The 20,161-nt window shown below is 37.9% G+C and overlaps 1 protein-coding gene across 13 annotated transcripts in view; it reads right to left on the reverse strand.

The window, feature by feature from the left end:
• myo18ab (myosin XVIIIA b) overlaps positions 1 to 20,161 on the reverse strand; it is a 125,207-nt gene that overhangs the window by 83,674 nt on the left and 21,372 nt on the right. For 7 of the 13 annotated variants that reach the window (XM_051065728.1, XM_018700348.2, XM_018700293.2 and 4 more), the window contains exons 3-9: positions 10,026 to 10,058; positions 8,674 to 9,867; positions 6,616 to 6,678; positions 4,473 to 4,550; positions 2,876 to 2,941; positions 2,193 to 2,280; positions 1,072 to 1,178 (exon numbers count right to left, since the gene is read on the reverse strand). In XM_051065728.1, the coding sequence (XP_050921685.1) occupies positions 1,072 to 1,178; positions 2,193 to 2,280; positions 2,876 to 2,941; positions 4,473 to 4,550; positions 6,616 to 6,678; positions 8,674 to 9,867; positions 10,026 to 10,058 (1,629 nt within the window). Of the gene's footprint in view, positions 1 to 1,071; positions 1,179 to 2,192; positions 2,281 to 2,875; positions 2,942 to 4,472; positions 4,551 to 6,615; positions 6,679 to 8,673; positions 9,868 to 10,025; positions 10,059 to 17,608; positions 17,908 to 20,161 lie in introns of those variants that run through there. The other 6 variants (XM_018700309.2, XM_018700318.2, XM_018700325.2 and 3 more) reach the window with 6 other exon arrangements.

Raw genomic sequence — 20,161 nt, forward strand, 5'->3', positions numbered from 1 at the left:
ATTTAATTAGCAACAGATAAATAGATAATCAAATACAGAATTCTTTAACATGATAAGGAGAACCCCCTGGACTATTAGCATACACTGTAGTTAGTATAAGGTAAAGTGGTGATGTAAAATGATCCAGGAACAAAAAAACATGTGGGTTCATACATTTAAATTAACTGATAACATAGAGGTACACCATTATCACTAATGCTATCCTATTTGAACCTGCAATGAAAGTGACTGTACCTATTTCTGAAATGTTAAGAATACAACTAGTGTTATTGTAGTTATCATTTATTGTCAACAAATTCCATGTGCAGATCCACATCAACAATGCATTAGTTACTTTCAAACTTCTTTACTCTGTCTGACAAAACCTTATTTGTTCCTACTGAAGACATAAGTGTTTTAAGACAATTCACAAATTTATAGTTTAATTTTAAAAAGGCTGAATAATTTCCTGGAACAGCTGCTTTTTTTTATCAAGCAGTCACACAGGAGGAGACAGTGCATTTGCATTTGGTGCTCAAGGGAATATGTAGGGAAGATGGCGTGTGTGGGACTGCCTTAAAATAAACTTCACCGTGTGTGTTCATGGTAATGTAGGGAACATGTCACCCAGTGCAACCGTATGGTTCACTGAATTATTTTAAAAATAGAATTGTAAAAGATATATCAGGCTTTGTATATACATACATCACTTGTTAGGAACACGTTCATTGTTCATTTGGGTCTGCGCATGAGATTTGTTGACAGTAAGGAAATTGAACAATATAACCAAACTCAATCCTTTTAATCTAATGGAGAGGACTTCTTTCAGGAGACTAAGGAGCTCATGCCATCTGATACACTGTCCACTGAGAAGAAAAGCATTTTGCACACCAGTGGCTTTTTTCAGTGGACAAAATGATGGAAGGATGGAGGGACAGAGGGACAGGCTGACATCCACCCTGAAAACATGCCTTCAGTCACAGTTATCAATGCCACAGAATGTGTCAAAACACTTTGTACATAAAAGCTGCTGATCGAACAGATTCTTACTGGCACACTACCATTAACCATTTGCAGCCATTTCCGTCTCACCTTTTCTATGTCATCTTCGTCCACATCTAGTATTGTCCCATCATGCTCCAGTTTGATTTTCACCTTGCCCTCCGGCAGGGAACCAGCTTCTGTTTTCACCACAGTGGCTGGGCAGAGAAAAGACAAGAAACACTGACAGCTGTTAGCCTGCTTTAAGCTCTCATACTGATCTGTTTATCTCAACAGCCTAATCAAAAAGCAAAACAACAGCAGAAAAACTGTGATTTTCATTTTTCAAAACTCTGCAAACCACTACAGTGAAACTCAGTGAAACCAGAACTTCTCACAACACCTGCAGTCAGCTGAGTCACCATAACTTTTTTCCTCTGGAGACCAAAAAAACATTAGAATCTGACAACCTTTTCCCAACCAATTTCCCTCATGGGATCAATAGAGTATATCCATGTGTGCATGCTCCGGGTCTGGCACTATGAAAAATGTTCCTTATTGTGGACCTTGTCAAAAAGAACGCCTGGTCATAAAAATAATCCAGGTACAATGCACAGCACGACAGCAGAGTATACAACTGAAACCTTAAAAATACATTGTCAAGGCATCCATCATATTTTGAAGTCACAGCCAAAAGCAAAAGAGCAACAAACCGTAAAACACATCAGACTACAGCTACACAATGAAAAGCTTTTCTAATCATTAATGAAGAAGTTCAGCTTGAAATACTCTTATTTGCTCTTGCTGAGAATTTGACAACACTTGTGATATCATTCTCATGTCTGTATATTAAGTACAGAGTTAGAGTCACTTAGCATAAAAACTGTACGCAGGAGGAAGCAGTAGACCCGGCTCTGTTCCGAGTTTAAACATACTATTAACCTCTAAGGCTCACTAACTAGCATGTTGTATATCTTTTCTTTAAACCGTACACAAAAAGATAATGTGAAGAAGGCAAATTTGTTGAATTAAGAAAACTACTTGAACTATAAGTACATTATGTATTTTAAATGGCATTTGTATTTAAAACCTCACATTTATTTACAAGTACAGTTGTTTTTAACGGTCCTCAAATTTTAAACAGTGAGGGCAAAATTGCACACAACAAATTCTGGAAAAAACTGTGGAATGATACTATAAATATAAAAAACAGTCAGGTAATCATATCTCACCCAAGGAGAAGCCATCTTTGTGGACTAGCCAAACTTTCTCTGATCCATACCAGGCTTGCTCTGCTGCGATCTGCTCCTCTGTCTTCACCTGGTGAACAGAAAAGACAAGAAGAAAATTATTGGACAGCAGGGACAAGGAAAACATTATTTTCAAGTCACTTCCTTGGATCACTCAAGGTAACACTGAGTCTTTCTGAAACCACCAATACTTCCTGTATGATACCAACACATGCTGAAAGGTTATGGAGGAAAAGCTAGTACAGATGATGATCATGCAGAGAGTGGCAGTTGACTCTAAGGTCCCAGAGTCTACTGAGCACTGCATTCTCCTTGGGGTGGTGTGTGAGATTGTGAGTGTGTTTGTGTGTAACAAATTTCAAACTAGAAACACATTAATGTATCAAGCTTTAGGGGTGTGTGAACACAATAAAACTGGACTAAACAACCAAACTAAAATAACAGAAACGAAATTTAAAAAAAAGATTTTTTTTTAAATGTAAACACAAAGTACAAATTAAGTCATATACTGATGACAGGATTCACATAACTTTAATGGGGAAAGTAAACAAGATACACTGAACTTCACAAGCAAAGGAAGAGAACACAACACAACACTCCACAGTGCAGGGTGAATATGGGACAAGCTGGTGGTGAATTACACTCAGGCACTGTGCAGGCCAGACCTGGGATTGCTTAGCTGCAGCATGAGATGCCTGAAGGAGGGCCACAGGATCCTCTTCCACTGATCCCTGGTGATTTGGCCAGCATGTGGAGGTCAAAGGTCACAGTTATATATGAGTAACACATGTTACACAGAGAAACATACAGACAAATAAGATAAAATAGATAAGCAAGCTGTGTCACTGCATCCAGCACACTTGTGTGAGAGAAATCCAGTTTACTCTAGAAGCATGATCATCTATGAAAGAGAGAGAATGACTGAGAATGCTGGAATTAAAGAAAGATAAAACAGATGCTTGGTAAAAGAAAAGAGTTGGTCATGAACAAGAATTTGTCATGTCACAAAAGCACCTGAACATAATAATTAGCCACATAATATTCACACAGGTACCACTTCACTTGGTGTATCCTTCCCTCACCATACCAATCTTCAGTTAATTCAATGAAAAGAAGCATTCACATCAAGCCTCTGTGTTACAAATTGCAGTTCATGTTGATGACAAAACTGTAAAATATCAGGAGACAAAAAATTAGAAATAGAAAAAAGACTATTTAGAAAGTAGACATTAAGGGTCAGCAGTGGGTTTGGGTTTTCTCTCCTGAAAATGCAAAAAATACATCTTCTAACAACTCTTGTAATTGTTAATCAACACTTCCAGCACACATAGAACAGCTCATAACCTCACCCACAACCCCACCTGCATCAATAATTAAACTGTTGAGATGGTGGAATGCTTCAGATACCATAGACTCACCCCGGACAAAGCAAATTTTGATCAACACACCACTGACATCCACAAATGCTGCCAGCTCCATCTGCAATCCCCCTCCATCCTCACCCCTTCACCTTCTATTGTTGATTTACAAAAATATGCTTCAACCCATTATTCTCTATTGTTCCTTGTTTCTTACTTTATCTGCTCCCAACAGGAACAAACTCATATGCATCGCACGCAGTTCTTCTAAAATTACTGGCCTCATCCACCCCCAACCTCTCAGACCTCAACAGCAAAGCCATCACACACAGAGCATGTACCATTGTACAGGACAACTCTTCACACTACTTCCATCACATTGTGGATACAGATCTCTGGCCTGGAATCAGGCACACTATGACAGGAGTTTTGTCCTCTGTGCTATAACATCATTAAACAAAACACACCAGTAATTATCTGTAGAGGTGCTATGTATGTAAGTATCTGTGCATAAGTGTGGATTCATCCTGTATGAAGGAAGGCACAGTGGTGTAGTAGTTAGTACTGTAGCCTCACAGTAAGAGGGTTCTGGATTCAAACACTGATTCAGCCAGTGACTTTTTTGCATGCTCTCCCTGTGCCCCAAAACTTTCTACCACTGTCAAAAACAATCACATAATTTAAAAAAAAACTATTCAAACATAAGTGAAACCTGATCAACCATGTTAAAAGTTTGATAAATGCTATATATATATATATATATATATGTTTTTTGCATTGGTTGTAACGTAACACAAGTGTTGGTAATACTGTAGATATGGGGAATGGGGAAAAAGGGGTCAGTTAGAAGTTGAGTACAAATTCCAGCCAGGTGGCCCAGAAGAAGGCATGACAGCTGCTGTACCTGGAGGGAGCCCTGGGGCTGCAGGGTTGCAGGGGCTGGGGCTTGGAAATCAGACGAAACACTGACTGCTGGCTCCAGCTTAGCCACAAAGCAGCCACATAGAGACAGTGACAGCCAGCAAATGCAGTGTGAGTAAAGCATGGAGAGAAGAAAAGAGAATGAGGGGAAGGGAGAACGGGAGAAGGAAGAAGACAAGGTCAACATGGAACTTTAAATGACAAAAATGCATTGCATAAAAACAAAAAAAGGAGTATGGGCACAATAAAAGAGGTTACATATGGGGTGTGTACCCCAGGCAGAAATTTACAAGCCTATCTCATCTTTTCTGGCAGTTCAGGCTGACCATTGGACTACAGAATATCAAAGGTGAAAAACATTTGTCCATCATCCAGAGATCCAGGAGTAAAATTCTTATTCTCTTTCTATTACTGACATTTGACTCAACTCTTGTTTAACAATCAATACAATAGATAGAAGAACAGCTGTATGAGACAGAGGTTCTTTGATAACCTAGATAAAGATAGTCAAAGGTGCAAGCCTCTGGGCATTAAAAAGAATGAAGAGAAGTCAACTATGACTCCCAAGAATCATTCAGTTACAGACATTTAAGTTCTGCTGCATGCCCTACTGATAATCGAACTAAAAATAAGGATTATAAATTTTGAAAACTGTAGACATTCAATTTAAATCAGTCACTTTCACACACTGTGAGCTGCTAGTTTTGAGTGAATTCAGTATCCAGTTTTGTTCCAAATTGAAACAACACAGTTATGAATTTGACACAAATCTGATTCACAGCACTAACTGTATTTCTTTCCCTCCTTTCATTCTATTCAGTGTGTAAAACATTTGTGCAGGAGCTTGTAACCTGTCACTGATTTGTGTTAAATCCATGAGTAACTTGAAGGCAAGCCCAAATAACTTAACTGAGGCTTGTGTGCTAACTGCAGCCAGTGTCTGCCCTGAGCAGATACCTCTTTTCTAATAAAACAAAAGCTGGTCATATTAGGTCAATTTGATGAGTGGCATTATTCACTCTAACTTTCATTCATGTCATATCAATAATTTCAGCTTAACGGAAAGAGTTCTGAGTCAGGGCCTTCAGCATTTGAAACTTGTGAAAATAGGAGTGTGTCAGATTTAATGATTACAGCTGTTTCAATGTGTCAGATATATATCACATTGAATCATTACTGTGTCCAAATGACACATGTAATCAAAAATTATGATAAACCCGAACATTTAAATATGATGTGATTATGTTAATATTTTGAAGTTACACTACACTAAAATATCATTTTTCAATTACATTTAACGAGTGAAATGACTATACTTTTTTTTTGTTTGTAACTTGTGGCGATCTGCAGTGATATTGTAGCATGTTAGGGAGAAGGTGGGCTGAACCTCCCAGCATTTCCCAGCATGCTTGAGACAATGTGGGTATAGAGTTTAACTTTAAATCAATATAGCTGTTGTTTGGCACATGTTAGTAGTGTTATAGTTCCTTACACTGTTGTGAAGAATGCATATTTGGCACCATGAGGGAGGTTATGTGCACATTTAATAATTCCCCAATAATGGTCTCTGAATGTATTCTCAAATGTCAGGCAACACACTGGATACACTGACATCTCGACCATACAGATGACCTTAACAGTATTTGTGTTATGCCAAAGAACAGGTTCTAGTACATCCCTAGTGGGGGTATTAAAATAATTACCATGGTTAGACTGATGATGTGTGTTTTACAAACGATTTTCATTAAGGTTTACAGGCCTTTCATGTTAACTAGCATTTCTGTACTAGAATGTTCTTGTCCCATTTAAGTTATCATGGTTTTTAATTATAGCATAGTATAGACTTTACATAGTTACAGAAATAAGGGTTAGAGCTTTGCAGCCAGGACACTAGCACAGGAGATAACATTTCACTCCATCATGAGTCACATCTGGTAGACCAACTGCCCCAGTCAGGACACCCTGGTAAAATACTTTTTCTGCTGTGTATCTCTGTAGTCAATGCCAATAAATGATGAGCATGTAAGTATGATGATTAACTGGTGCAAGAGTTGACATGAACAAAGACACACATAAAACCAAGAAACGACAGCAACAATATGCAGATAGATAGAAGGGTGGTTTACAGGGGCACTGAAGATCCTCATCAGGCGTCTCTGAGCCTCCTCGGTGGAACTGAGTGGTGCTCCCTAAAGGTCAAAGCAGCAACACCTTGATACTAAGCCCACTGATGCAGATTGAAGCAAACCATTTAACAGCACGCAAACAGCACATTATAAAACCTATAGATATGTCATTCATTCCACTGACAATTCAAAAACCCTGTCAGCCACAACTACTTTAACTCATGTTTCCTACAGGAAACTCAGTCTATACACACACACACTTCTGTTATTAAGGTTACCATAGCAGATTGGATTACTGTGGGGGGATTTGAAAAGATCATGTTAAGGAGAAAATGCATGAGGGTGCTTCAAGCAGCATGCGCACAAGAGAATCAGTGAATTCCACACGCACAATAATACAACTGTCAGGTTAAGAGAAACATATTTGCAAGATACGAACTGCAACAAATACACTGAGCCAGCATAAATTTCACTGAGCCAGTTAAATCAATGTACAACAAAACAATGGACAAACTTCAACCAGAGGAGTAAATCCCCATCCATAATGCAACTCACATATTTATCATGCTAATAATTGAAAAATAGAGGCTGAATTTGTCTCAAAGATTCATCCATCTAAGATAAAACAATATTTTTTTGCAGATTTGCAGCCTACTACATCCTTCCTCCAAAATACAACAGAGTAAATGGTGAGCTTTGACAATCTAGCAGTGAGGTTTTAGTAAGCACGTCTGCAATCTTAAGTTAGTGGAGAGTAGGGATGGGACAATTATCATCCATCACAATAAAAAACACAAGAAGTTAATCAGAGTGAATTTCCATCATCATTAATATCCTCAAAAGTAACTTAAAAAAGGCTGCCTAGCTTTCCAACATACAGTCCTGTAATGATTTATACTGAAATGCCACAAGGGGGAGCCTGTATCTTTCCAGTCATTCCAAATTACTAAGCCTGTCTTCATGGCCGAAGACTCAGCCTGCCCACTGTATCCCCCACAAAACAAAGTCAAATCAGGTGTGTGGAAAAACTATGAACTCCAAAACAAATGACTCCATGTAAAATTAACTAATATTAGTGTTGCAAGTATCGGTTTAGTTATACTAAGGCTGACGTTTATCTAAATATTTATTACATTCTGATGCTGAATCGTGAAATGTTACCTGGCTAACGTTAGCTTTGTAGCTGAACAGCAGATAGCCCCACTGTCTCAGACCAGAGCAGAGTGACAGTCTCCAGCGAATTGACTGCAATTTACTACAGTTTTTCCTTTAACATCAACTATAATATTACTTTGGCCACAGCCCATAAGGAACAGTTGAGATCAATTAGAATATATTATTACAAAAAATCCATCTTCCCATTTGAATTTACTTTTGCAGGGGGTCCTCATGATTTATAATTACCTAAAGATGTTTTTTTATTTATTTATTTTATTTTTTTTACTAAAAATGATGTTCACAAAAAAAAAAAGACTAAAAGAACAAGACCAAAAGTTTAAAGCCCCCTTTAGTCTGTCCCACGTTAGTAATAGCCATGGAGTCATTAAAATAGGTTTATCCCTTTGGAGCCAAATCTTGTGATGTGTGTCACCGTGGCACTACACAAAAGGTAAGAGAGCTACCAAAATAATTAAGAAAAGATCTTCCCGGAGCCACCAATATTTAAATTATATTCCATGGCAGTCTTGTAGTCTTATCTTGCTTGGATTTAGTTTAGCAAGATTCCAAAACTGAGAGCGAAACCTGAATCTCTATGACCTGACTCAGGCAGGGTCTATAGGTACTGCAAAATTTGAGGCCTTAACCTGACCAGTCGCTCAAAAGACAAATATTTTCAACATCCTCATTATTCTGAAGAAAAGTGATAAGTATTTCATGTTACTGCTCCACAGCTTGTTTACAATGGCTATCAAGTGACCACAGAACTGTGCCACACTGAGGATACAAATATATGTGGGGTCAATAAATAAAAGCCATGCTTTCCAAATGGCCATGCACTTTCCACATCAATGTCTCAAATGTTGACCAGACATGCGAAGTGTTCACACTGTACTGTACCTCTTCTTGACTTTCAGCAGGTTTCTCAATGAGAGTGACTCCTGGAGGGGGGGACAGTGGACCACGATTGGGACAAGGAGGATGAGGGCTCACAGGAGTCACAAGTTTAGACGATTTAGGGACTGGGGTTAAACGTGATGGAGGAGAGAGGGAAGATGTTTTTTTCACAAATGAGGTAGCAGGCAGAGGATTCATAGTGCTGGGTTTTATGTCAGGAGTTGGTTTGGGTTCAGGTGTGAGGTGGGGAGGTGGAGACAAGGGTAAGGGCTCAGAAGCTGGGAAAGATGAAGGTCTGGAATGAGTCAGTTTGGAAGAGGCTGGAGCTGAGCCCATTGAAACCATGTTGGTTGGGTTTACAGCACCCAGAGGAGATTTGAGCCCCCGCATAACTGGACCAGAGCTTACAAGTTTGCGATCGACTTCCTGCTTTAAGGTAGTTTTATCCTCTCTGTGATCCTCCTTTGTTTCTTCTTGCTCAACTTTTTCTTCTTTCTTCTCCAATTCTATTTTCTTTGGATGTTCATCTTTACACATTTGTGGGCGGAGCTCCCTTGTTCTGCCTCTAACCATGAGGTTTGTCAATCCTCGTGAAATATCATCTTTATCTTCTGTTTTGATGACATCATGTTTAAAAGAGAATCCTGACATTGAGGAGGCCTTAGATACTGGAGCTGGTGCTTGCACTGCTTTAAATGGTTCAGCAGCGGGCTTGGCTGCATCTGGAGATTTGTGTGATGGTTGTGTTGGCCCAGTGGTCTCAACCTCTTCCGTGGGCAGGATCTTCCTGACAACAGAACGAACCACCTTTACTACTTTCCTACGTGGAAAACCCTGATCACCTGCGGCATCCACCAGGTTGGTGGTGGTACATGGAGGTTTGATGATGTCATGTCCATTGACCATGCTTTTACCCATAATGCCATTTTGTTCTTGTTCCCTCTTCATAACTGGCTCTGGGTTAAGCAAAGTTTGTGATGTTTCAGGGCTCCTAAGTTGCTCTCCCATCTTTGACGGCGGCTCAGGGCGTTCTGGCACTTTAACAGGTGTCCTGACTTTAGGTGGGGAGGGACTCCTGACCCGGGCTACTGACTCCATAGAGGAAACTGGTGGGGGACTTTTTGCCTGGAACAACCCCCTGCCAGGGTCAAGAGCTGGCACTGACTTGGCCCGGTTGGGCAGCCCATCACTGTCTGACTACTCATAGAGAGGAAAAAGAGGAGGTACAAGGACAATAATAATAATAAAATTAAATTCAGAGCACGTTTTTATGCCAACAAAAATCTAAAAGTAATCTAAAATCTAAATATATATATATATATATATAACCCTAACAAAGGATAATGTCTACTTACACTTGTGCTACCAGGCTTGTTCTCCTCTTTGATCTAAATGTGTTGACATAAAAAAAGAAACTATATTAAAATCTTGACACTATATGCACCTGTTATCCACTACACAACCATCTAATCCTCATGCTAAGTTTCTGTAAGCCATATTTTGCATAAAAATTATTTTTTCACTGATTACCTGTTTTGATACAAACACTGTTTCCTACTATCTCAGAACTAAAACTTGTTGCAGTCACTGCATTAGAAATGCAGTAGTTAAGTATGAAATAACTACCAGGAGTGGAGGTTAATGATTTACATTACTGTAACAGATGTTTTTAAATGGTTTTTTATAAATATGTTTTTTTCATTTTGTCAATATGTCATTTTACGCTTACTTGAGTACTTTTTTTTCTCAAGTACTGTGCATTTAAAGTTGCAGTCATTACAGAGTAAAAACAAAAGTCACACAATAAAGTCATGATAAATCATGCAAGCATGGAACAAAAGTAAGGAGCCAAATCAGCAGTGGCAGCAGAGAAGAAGCTGCTGGCGTATCTCTGGCTGCTGGGGTGCAAAGTACCACAAAGCTGGAGACACAGAGAGGAGAGGAGACACACTCAGTCACACTCACCTCTCTGTCCAGATACATGTTCTAAATGTGTGCATTGACTGACAGAATGGGTGAGCAGTGCAAGGGATGCATTCACACTGGGTCAGTACTAGCAATTTCAGAACAGTACGAAAATTGCACAACAATGCAATAAAATTAATGATACCAATATGGGGCAATGGTTAAGATTAGTATTAATTCATCATACAGTAAGTAAAAAATAGGCTGTATTTACTTTAATTAATCACTGATTTAATGCACAATCTGGCAATTACTATATGTGACCTGAATCAAACACATCCACAATGTTGTGTGACCAACAGGTGCACGCTGAGTCTGGCTTTAAGTTAAATACTGAAATTCTTTACCATGGAATACCCAGCTGTCAAGTCTATATTTACTCAGCAACTCCTTCAGTGAGGTGTTCATTCAGTTCAATATTTAAAAACTTTGATTTGAGCAGTGGGACAGAGAGGTCGAATGGACTGGTTATATTTGCAATGAGAATGAAGGAAGGGTTGAACCCAGTGCAGACATTATTATTATTATTATTATTATTATTATCATTATTATTATTATCCACACATAACCTTTTTTACTCTGTCCCCTTTTAAAATTTTAATGCAGTAGCATTTAATCAGAGAGTAATTTATTTGATATAATAATAGTTTAGTACAATCTTCCAGTACTCTCTCCAGCTGAGAGTGAAAGGCACAAAATTCTTAGTGTGACACACACCACCACACGTTAAGATCAAGACTGTAAAACCATGCAGTGTAAGAGTGCTTTATGAAATGTTCAAATGAGACTTCCCTTTTGTTCCCAGAAGGAAAAGCGAGATGAGAATGCCATGTTGGCTGATCTGCTGTCATGGGCTGTGATGGAAGAGATGAGAGCAGGAAGAAGAGGATGTAAAGGGAAGCTAGAGGAGGAAGAATGGTGAGAATACACAGGGACAGATTAATAAAAATTAGAATACTTAGGCGAGTATAGTATTTTCTGTATGGGCAGAGTTGCATGTTGATGGCAAAGCAATGAATAGGATCAATGGAGATTTTGAATGAGTTTAGAGAAATGAAAGCACAAAAGCACCCTACACTCAAAAAATCAAAACTCTTGCAAAAAGGAATCAAAGATTATCATCCCACTAAAATCTAATAGTGAACAAAACTCTTGGAAACAATATTGAAACAATTATACTATCAAGCTTCTGTCTGCCCAGATACAAACAGTTACTTTTCACTCACTTCTTTATATCTTCATTAATACATCGTGGTAAACTTTGATCAAACTTCTACACCTGACACAATGTAACCTGCAAAAATCAAAGCAGATGACAGCTTTCCTCCTTAATCTAACAGCAAACTACAAACAGCCCACCTTTGAGTTCAAGAGTTGAGCAAGTATTTCATGTTCAAAAGCTATATTTTGTAAACTATCACTGCCAATTGCTTTCTCATGGGAAGTACTGTAAAGATTAGATTTAATTTGAGTGTGATGTGATCACCCTTTACCTAACTATCAGTAGAAAAAATTTAATTACCACAGTCTGAAACAGGCAATGTATGTTATGATAGTAGTCACAGTTTGAGGACATGTCTGGTCTGGTCTTGAAAAAGTTAGCATAAGGGCCTGCCTGAATTTTACACCATAATTCCAATATCTCTGCCTTAAAATCAATTTGTACATAAAACAGTTTTCCACAAATCCAACCTGGAGAGAAGGTCTTTGGCTTGATAAGATGAGCATCAGCAACGTGTATGTGCACACTAAAGATAGAAAAGGCGTATGCCAAAACATACTTGGCTTTATAAAACTGTGTGCATCCACAGCTCCATGTAAATGTCCCCTCATAAATCACAATTAACAAAAAAAATACGTACGCTTTGGTGAGCATCATATTCTCGCCAAAACACTCCCACACTTTACCATAAATGCTCAATGGTTAATCCATCATTATTACTGATAAACATATTGTTCCTGTGGAGAATGGAGGTTGTCAGATATAGAGCTTTGTCTTAAACACTTTGCTGCACACTGTCAGAATATGCTAGTGGAAGCACAGAAACAGCAAAGCTAACCTCTTGGTATTTGTAAAGCATTCTAGGCTATAGACATACATAGCTATCCAAGTCTGGCTCAGGGTTAGTGGGTTTTATCAGTGGTCACTGAATTAGCACACTGACTAACAGGATTATTTTTAGAATAGATAGTGGTACCATAGGGCTGTGGGCCAGATTACTCCTTCAGAGAAAGTCCAACACACCAAATAAACCTTACATAGGTGAGCGCTTAATCATAGGCTGCTCATTCCAGAAATCTTTTTTTGATATTGGGCTGTAAAAATAACAAGACTTGACTTGATTATCAGCTATCAATCAAACCAGACTATCTTACTCTCTCCCCAGAAAACATTAAATGTGAGCAGATTTTGAAATATATACTCATGCATATTTTGAAGCTTGAATGAACATGTCATGAGCCTCCCATCTACTGTCTGCAGAGTGGTTTTTAGCTGCTAGTGCTTATTGTGTTAAACGTTGTCTCATCTTTCTTATGTACGGTTTATATGTGTCTTTGGCTTGTTCTTTCTTGAAAAATGATGATGTGATAAATATATAAATGTGAATGGTGTATACTTATGTATACAAATAACACCATTCACACTTAAACCCTAAAAACACATAATGACAACAGTGTAACAGTGACTCATTTGGGATGTTGATGTGTGATGAGAGTCCAAAGCTTCTGACTCATTAATTGCAACATCTTACAAGAAAGAACAAGCCAATGACACACATAAACAGTACATAACAAAGCTGAGACAACATTTAACACAGAAAGCACTAGAAGCTAAAAACCACTCTGAAATATCTTTACAGACAGTAGATGAGAGGCTCATGACATGTTCATTCAAACTTCAACACTAAGAGAACCATTTGTATTTAAGATCATTTATAACTTTATTTTCGTTGCCTGAATGACACCTGTGTGTTCTATTCACTATTCATACAGCAGCCAGGGAAACCTTTTGTTTTAGAAACATGCATAAATGATATTTTTAAAAAGGAGATCCAAACTGACATGGCTCTGGGGACAGTAAGACCCAGTTCAAATATACTATAAGATATAAGATAAGATAATATTACTTGATTTGAAATGTTGTCAACCTAAACAGATCCGAATAGAGAAAGAATAGAAACACCAATTAATGAGCAACCAGTCAGAAAGAGCTGCAATCATTCACCATCTCGTTTTGCCTCAAAAAGCACACATATTTCCTGGGATAATGATGACACAACATGCAGTCAGAGATAATAGAGAATCCCCTTAGATCAGGTATTAAATGCACTGACACACAGACCTGTGTAGTCAGTAAGGTAAGTGAGTCAAATAGATTTTTTTTTCCCATGTGAAAACACAAAAAGGAGATTTGAAGGTGAATTCCAACATCACATGAGCTTAAAAAACTCAGTGAATATAATTTTCCTGAATAATGACAATGACAAGGCAATTTGGCCCAAAGTATCGTGGAAATAATAAAGATATTTTCAGCTACTGATATATGTTAACATATGGAAGATGTATGCAAAATAACGAAATAATTAAACAGATGGAAACATACATTTCAGCAGAAATTTGTAGAATTATGATGATGGCATTCATCATTAGCTCAAAGTCCAGAAAAAATAATATTGAATTATTGCCTAGCCCAAAAAGTATGTATATCAAGTCTAAACACACATTTTAAAGACAAAGAAACATAAGTACAAACACCTTAACAGAGTACCTCAATGAGATATTAGAGATTCACTGAAAAAAAGCGGCAGAACATAGAAGTGTGCTAAATCTCAGTGTCAACTATATCTCCAACCAGTTCATTCACAAGCCACTGAGCTCCATCTGTGCATGTATCCAAAACCACCCAACTCTGTGTCTAAAGAGAAGAAAGACAGTAGTTGTCACAATGTCACAAGAGCTGCTATTGTGAAAAGCTACTTTCAGTGGGAAAACCACTCAAGTAGCCTCCCTCAGCCAACCCTAATATGAAAGTGGCACCGGGTGTTGAGCCTTGAGGCCCCACAATCATTATAAAATTTTCAAGTAAAGACCCTGCTTTTCTTTAAAAACTGTTACCTGTTAATGAAATAATTCCACAACTCCTGTATCCCACGGATGTCACCAATCAAATTAAAAACTGGCCAAAGCTGAGGAAATCTGAGCAAGCAGCCGAAGACACAGAGCAGAGAGTGAAACAGCAGAGCTGAGAGGGAGCTCTTATAGGCCAGCTATTCCTGACAGTGGACAGACAAGAGATGTGGGGACAGCTGTTGTGATATGAGCATGTTGAGTGTCGGTAAAAATAGAAGACTCTGCTCTCCAACGTGGATAGGTCTGCCATGAGCTCCCCCAACCATCCCCACAGTGTAATCAGCAGCCACAATGTTCAACACATGCTTCTGCAGTTGCTGTCATTTCAGCTGCTTGTGTGTGGGCACATTTGTTTCTGTGTGTACGCACACAGCTCAGGGTCTGTTAATGTAACTGAGAAAGTGCTGTTTACAACTGCTTATCTTGTAGGTCATAAGTACTCAACTAGAATACCTGCATTTCCTGAAGAAAATGTGTGATTGCAGTATCTGCTGCTGCTGCTTCTGGTGAGTGATTTGTAAAAAAAGGATAATATCTAATTAAAGCAAGGGGCACATACACACACATTGAAAAGAATTAATAAAATATTGTATGAGAAAGTTTGTACTGTAAATACTGAGTTTTGTTTTTACAAATGTCAACATGAGACATTTCAAATAGTAAAACTAAAACAAACAATAGTCAAGATATCCAGGTATCAGAGGTTTAAATGCTGGGTTGAACATTACACAGATGACCAAAAAAATAAAACAGTAGTAATAATATTTACAGCAAAATCTGAAAAAAATGAAGGTGCATTTAAATCCTTTTCTTAAAAAAGGATATTATTGTACTTAAGCAACATAACATTTTAAGAAAAACTGAACTCTACAAATACTCAAAGATGAGATGCACCAATTTTTGTGTTTGTATCAAATTAAATTTACAAAAGTGATTTTATATCCACAGAAATCATATTACATAAAACTACAGTATCTACTTAAATGTTTCAAATAACCAAGGGATTTTTGTCCCAAACACGCACTTCATAAGGGGTCATTCAGTTAACAGGATCACAAAGCTATTTTGAAATCAAAAATGATTACTCATTTAATAGTCGTGACATCATCAGAAGGACCCCTATGGTGGTGAAGCAAGGTAAGTTTGATAATATCACCTTTTAATGGTGTGGTAACCGGTATTTCAAACCTGTCATTCAGTAAAATGCAATTAGAATTTTAGAAAACAAGTTTTGTGTGTACGTGTGCATGTGTGTGGTTGTTTTAATTTTCAGGGTATGACAGATTAGTAGGGACCCAAAAAACCTATTTATAGACAATTAGTCTAAATGTGGATTTATGAGTAAACTCTTTACTTTGTAACCATCTCAAGCTTTTTGCGAGTCAACTATTTAACTTAATCCAAATTCATCTAAGATTTTTTTGTGAGGCCTAGCTCACATCAGCAGATACTTTTTGTGAATAGCAAACTCAAAACGTTTGCATTTTCTTAGAAGTCAAAGCAGCTTTAAGCAGCTTTAACCCCCACCTCCAGTCTTATTTTATTGAGGTTTCCCCAGGTTTGCCAACTCCTGACTCCATTTGGCTTTAGTTGATGTCATTAGCTTCAAGGTTTTTCCAGCTTACACTTAGAATGTTTGAATGATGTATTCCATATGGATGAAAACAACAATGATTTGTGTATTAATACTGAAACTAGATTTTGTATGTTTTTAAACATAACTTCAATGTTGATCTGATTAAAAACTAATTTATACATAAATTGAGATAATCATACATGCTAAACATTGTAATTGGTCGAGCTAATTTTAACCTTATAGTTATGTAGTTTAGTCCAGTGGTTTGGCATTGGGCATCCTTCAAAGGGTCAAAAGATAAATCTGAGGAGGGGTGGGGGTTTGTTGGAGTAATCAACACACTAGCAGGTTGCAGGACGTGGGCTAGTTTCTCATCCGCAGCAGAGCCACCATCCCATCACTAGATCGTGTTTAAAAAAAACAAACAAAAAAAAAAAACTGATATTTCGACTCTCACACTGAGCTGAAATGAAAGGAGTTCACATAAATTAGTGTAATAACCTAACAAAAATATTTAGTCTTATTTTTTATTTTTAATTATTTTTCTGTGGTATCTTGGTAGGGCGGGGGCTCATGTTGGCAGGGCGGGTAGGGGAGACACTAGTATTAGAAAATGTGACTCCTTTGGATATTGAACATTGCTTAAATGAAACCATGTGAGAAGTTTAAAGTGAAAATTATTATCTGGTAGCATTTCTAACATCTCACAGAAATCTGAAATGTGACTACACACTGCTTGTTTACAAAGGTTCACAAGTCTAAAGGCTGGAAACCACTGGTTTTATCGGTTCAATTTCCTGCAAAGGTGTTTAATTCATATGAAAGCTTCAAAAAAAGAATGTTGCCAAAGCAGCAAATACAATTTAGCCAAGTACACAATGACAGAAAAAAGAACAATAAAACAACACCAAGATTCAATATACGTAAATATCTTAATTATAGTTTCCCATAGTAAGGCAAATTAAAGCAAAAATGCTGGCAATCCCATCAACTGGCTGCACAGTTTCCTAAGACGCTGACCATGAATATCAGTCAGGCTTATTGTAGCCTGAAGTTGTAGTACAGTAGCAGTAACAGCTAGCTAGATAGGTAGCGCCAAAAGACACATCAATCTGTCCCTTTTAAACAGAAAGGAGAGATTTCAGCTGCTGTTCAATGTTCTGATAAAAAAAAGAGTTGTTACAAACTTTGAGCTTTGCTTGTTCAAGAATAAGTGTCTGCATAAACTTGAATCATGATGCTACGTCCAATCTGCTGGCAACATACCTTTACACTTTGTCCAGTCGTCATTTGGCAGTTTAATTCCACGTCTCAAAATCAACCCAAACCTCCTTTTCCCTGTTTTGTTAGCCCTGCTCTCTTTGTTTTTTCTACCATCTGGTTCAGCAAATAATGTATATTGGACTATAACATTCTGTATCTAGATTTGAGTCTGTTGTAAGCTGCATTGTCTTCCTGTGTGAAACTGTTCTGTGCAACAGAGAGGAAGAACAAGGCAGCACAAAGAAAAGCAGAAGCAGCAAGAGTGTAACATGTTGCCAGAAATAACACAAAGGCTTCCTTCACTCTTGGCAATGGATGAAAAACAGCCCTCCTTTTGCCTTGTCGTGATGCTGCCTCTCAAAACTTACCTCTAAAAAGAAAAATGTTTTTAGTTGAATGAAAACTTCCCAGTCAAGTATATTCTCTTATCAGTAAAGAGAGATTTTTAGAGATTAAAAAGATTATCAATTTATACTCATCCAACTCTATTAAAGAATTAAAACTCTATGGTTTTACGTATCAGGACATAATAAAAAATCATCTGGTCTTTAGCAGGTCTTAAAATTATGTAAATACAACCTCAGATGAACAACAACACATGACATATTACAGTGTGCAATCATTTATTTAACAAAAACTAGACCAAAATGTAAATGTAGTAAAATACATGATTCAATAGCCTGTAGAACCACCTTTAGTAGCAATAACTTAAAGTAATGATTTTCTCTATGACTATCAGTCTCTCACATCGTCGTGGAGGAATTTTGTCTCATTCTTCTGTACAATGTAGCTTCAGTTCATTGAGGTTTGCAGTCATTTGTTTATGCACAGGTTTCCTAAGGTCCCCCCACAGCATTTGAGGTATGGACTTTGACTGGACCATTGCAACCTTGATTCTTTTCTTTTTCAGCCATTCTGTTGTAGATTTGCTGGTGTGCTTGGGATTACTGTCCTCTTGCATGACCCAATTTCAGCCAAGTTTTAGCTGTTAGACAGATGGCTTCACATTTGACTCTAGAATACTTTGGTATACAGAAGAGTTCATGGTCTAGTCAGTGACTGCAAGGTGCCCAGGTCCTGTGGCTGAAAAAGAAGCACAAATCATCAGCCCTCCACTACAGTGCTAGTGATAGTTGGTATGAGGTGTTTGTGCTGATATGTTGTGTTTGGTTTTCACCAAAAGTGGCACTGTGCATTATGGCCAAACACCTCCATTTTAGTGTCATCTGTCCAAAGGACACTGTTCTTGAAGTCTTGTGGTTTGTTCAGATGCAGCTTTGCAAACCTAAGCCATGCTGCCATGTTCTTTTTAGAGAGAAGAGGCTTTCTCCTGGCAACCCTTCCAAACAAGTTATACTTGTTCAGTCTTTTTTACATGTACTTTTTTGCAATTTTTCTGAGCATTGCATGGTTTGACCTTGCAGTGAATTTACTGGGATGTCCAGATTGGCAACTGTCTTGAATGTTTTCCACTTGTGGATAATCTTCCTCAGTGTAGAATGCTGGAAATCAAATTGTTTAGAAATGACCTTATAACCCTTCCCAGATTGATGGGTAGCAACAATTGTTCCTCTAAGATCATTGCTCGTGTCTGTCCACCTTGGCATTGTGTTAACACACATCTGAATGCTCCAGACCAGCAAACTGCCAACATTTCTGCTATTATAGAGGTGGTCACACTTGCTGATAATGAGTTAATCAAGGGCATTTGATCAGCAGCACCTGGCCGCTACTTACCCTCTTAACCCCTATGGAAGCAGTAAGGGTGTTCTTAATTCTTCACATACTGCTTCTGAATTTTGGTCTAGTTTTTGTTAAATAAATAATGACACTGTAATATGTCATGTGTTGTTGTTCATCTGAGGTTGTATTTACCTAATTTTAAGACCTGTCAAGGACCAGATTATTTTTTTATTATGTCCTGATCTGTAAAAAATAATAGCATTCAAAGAGGTTGTACGTTTTCACAGAACTGTACATGTTCTTGCAGCAATGGACAGGCACCAGAGCAGGACTAACCCTGTCTTGAAGTGCTTGCTAACATCTTCCAGTTTTCAAATTGCAGTCACAAAGCCATCACAAGTTGGATTAATGGAAACTGCTACAAAAAGGACAAAGTAAAGGTTCTTTGTATTGATCCAGTGGCTTTTCAGTGTATCCACAGAACTATAAGTCATTTAGCTGTGGTTTATGTGACTAATTTTTGCAATTAGATCATAGCTTAAGGTTCTGAATTAATCAATCAGGCATGAGGTGTGCTCTAAATGTCATGTTCATATTCTTGTATTCTTCTCAGCTGCCCCTGGCTTCACAGTCAATGTCATGTGATTTGTACATCCAAAAATGCACTTCTTCCCAAAACAGGAAAAAGAACATAATAAATTCAGATTAGTTCTGAATGTATAAGCATGTAATGTACCAAATGCTAACAGAAGTTATTTCAGAAGTAATAATGTAGGACTAACTTGAGTTTTACACAAGCAACACAGTCAGCTTGATTGATCTGGATCTGTCACTACGCAAGCATCCTTCGAGGTACACATTAGACCATCCTAA

The sequence above is a fragment of the Lates calcarifer genome, linkage group LG21 (genome assembly GCF_001640805.2).
Source record: "Lates calcarifer isolate ASB-BC8 linkage group LG21, TLL_Latcal_v3, whole genome shotgun sequence".
NCBI lineage: Eukaryota > Metazoa > Chordata > Actinopteri > Centropomidae > Lates > Lates calcarifer.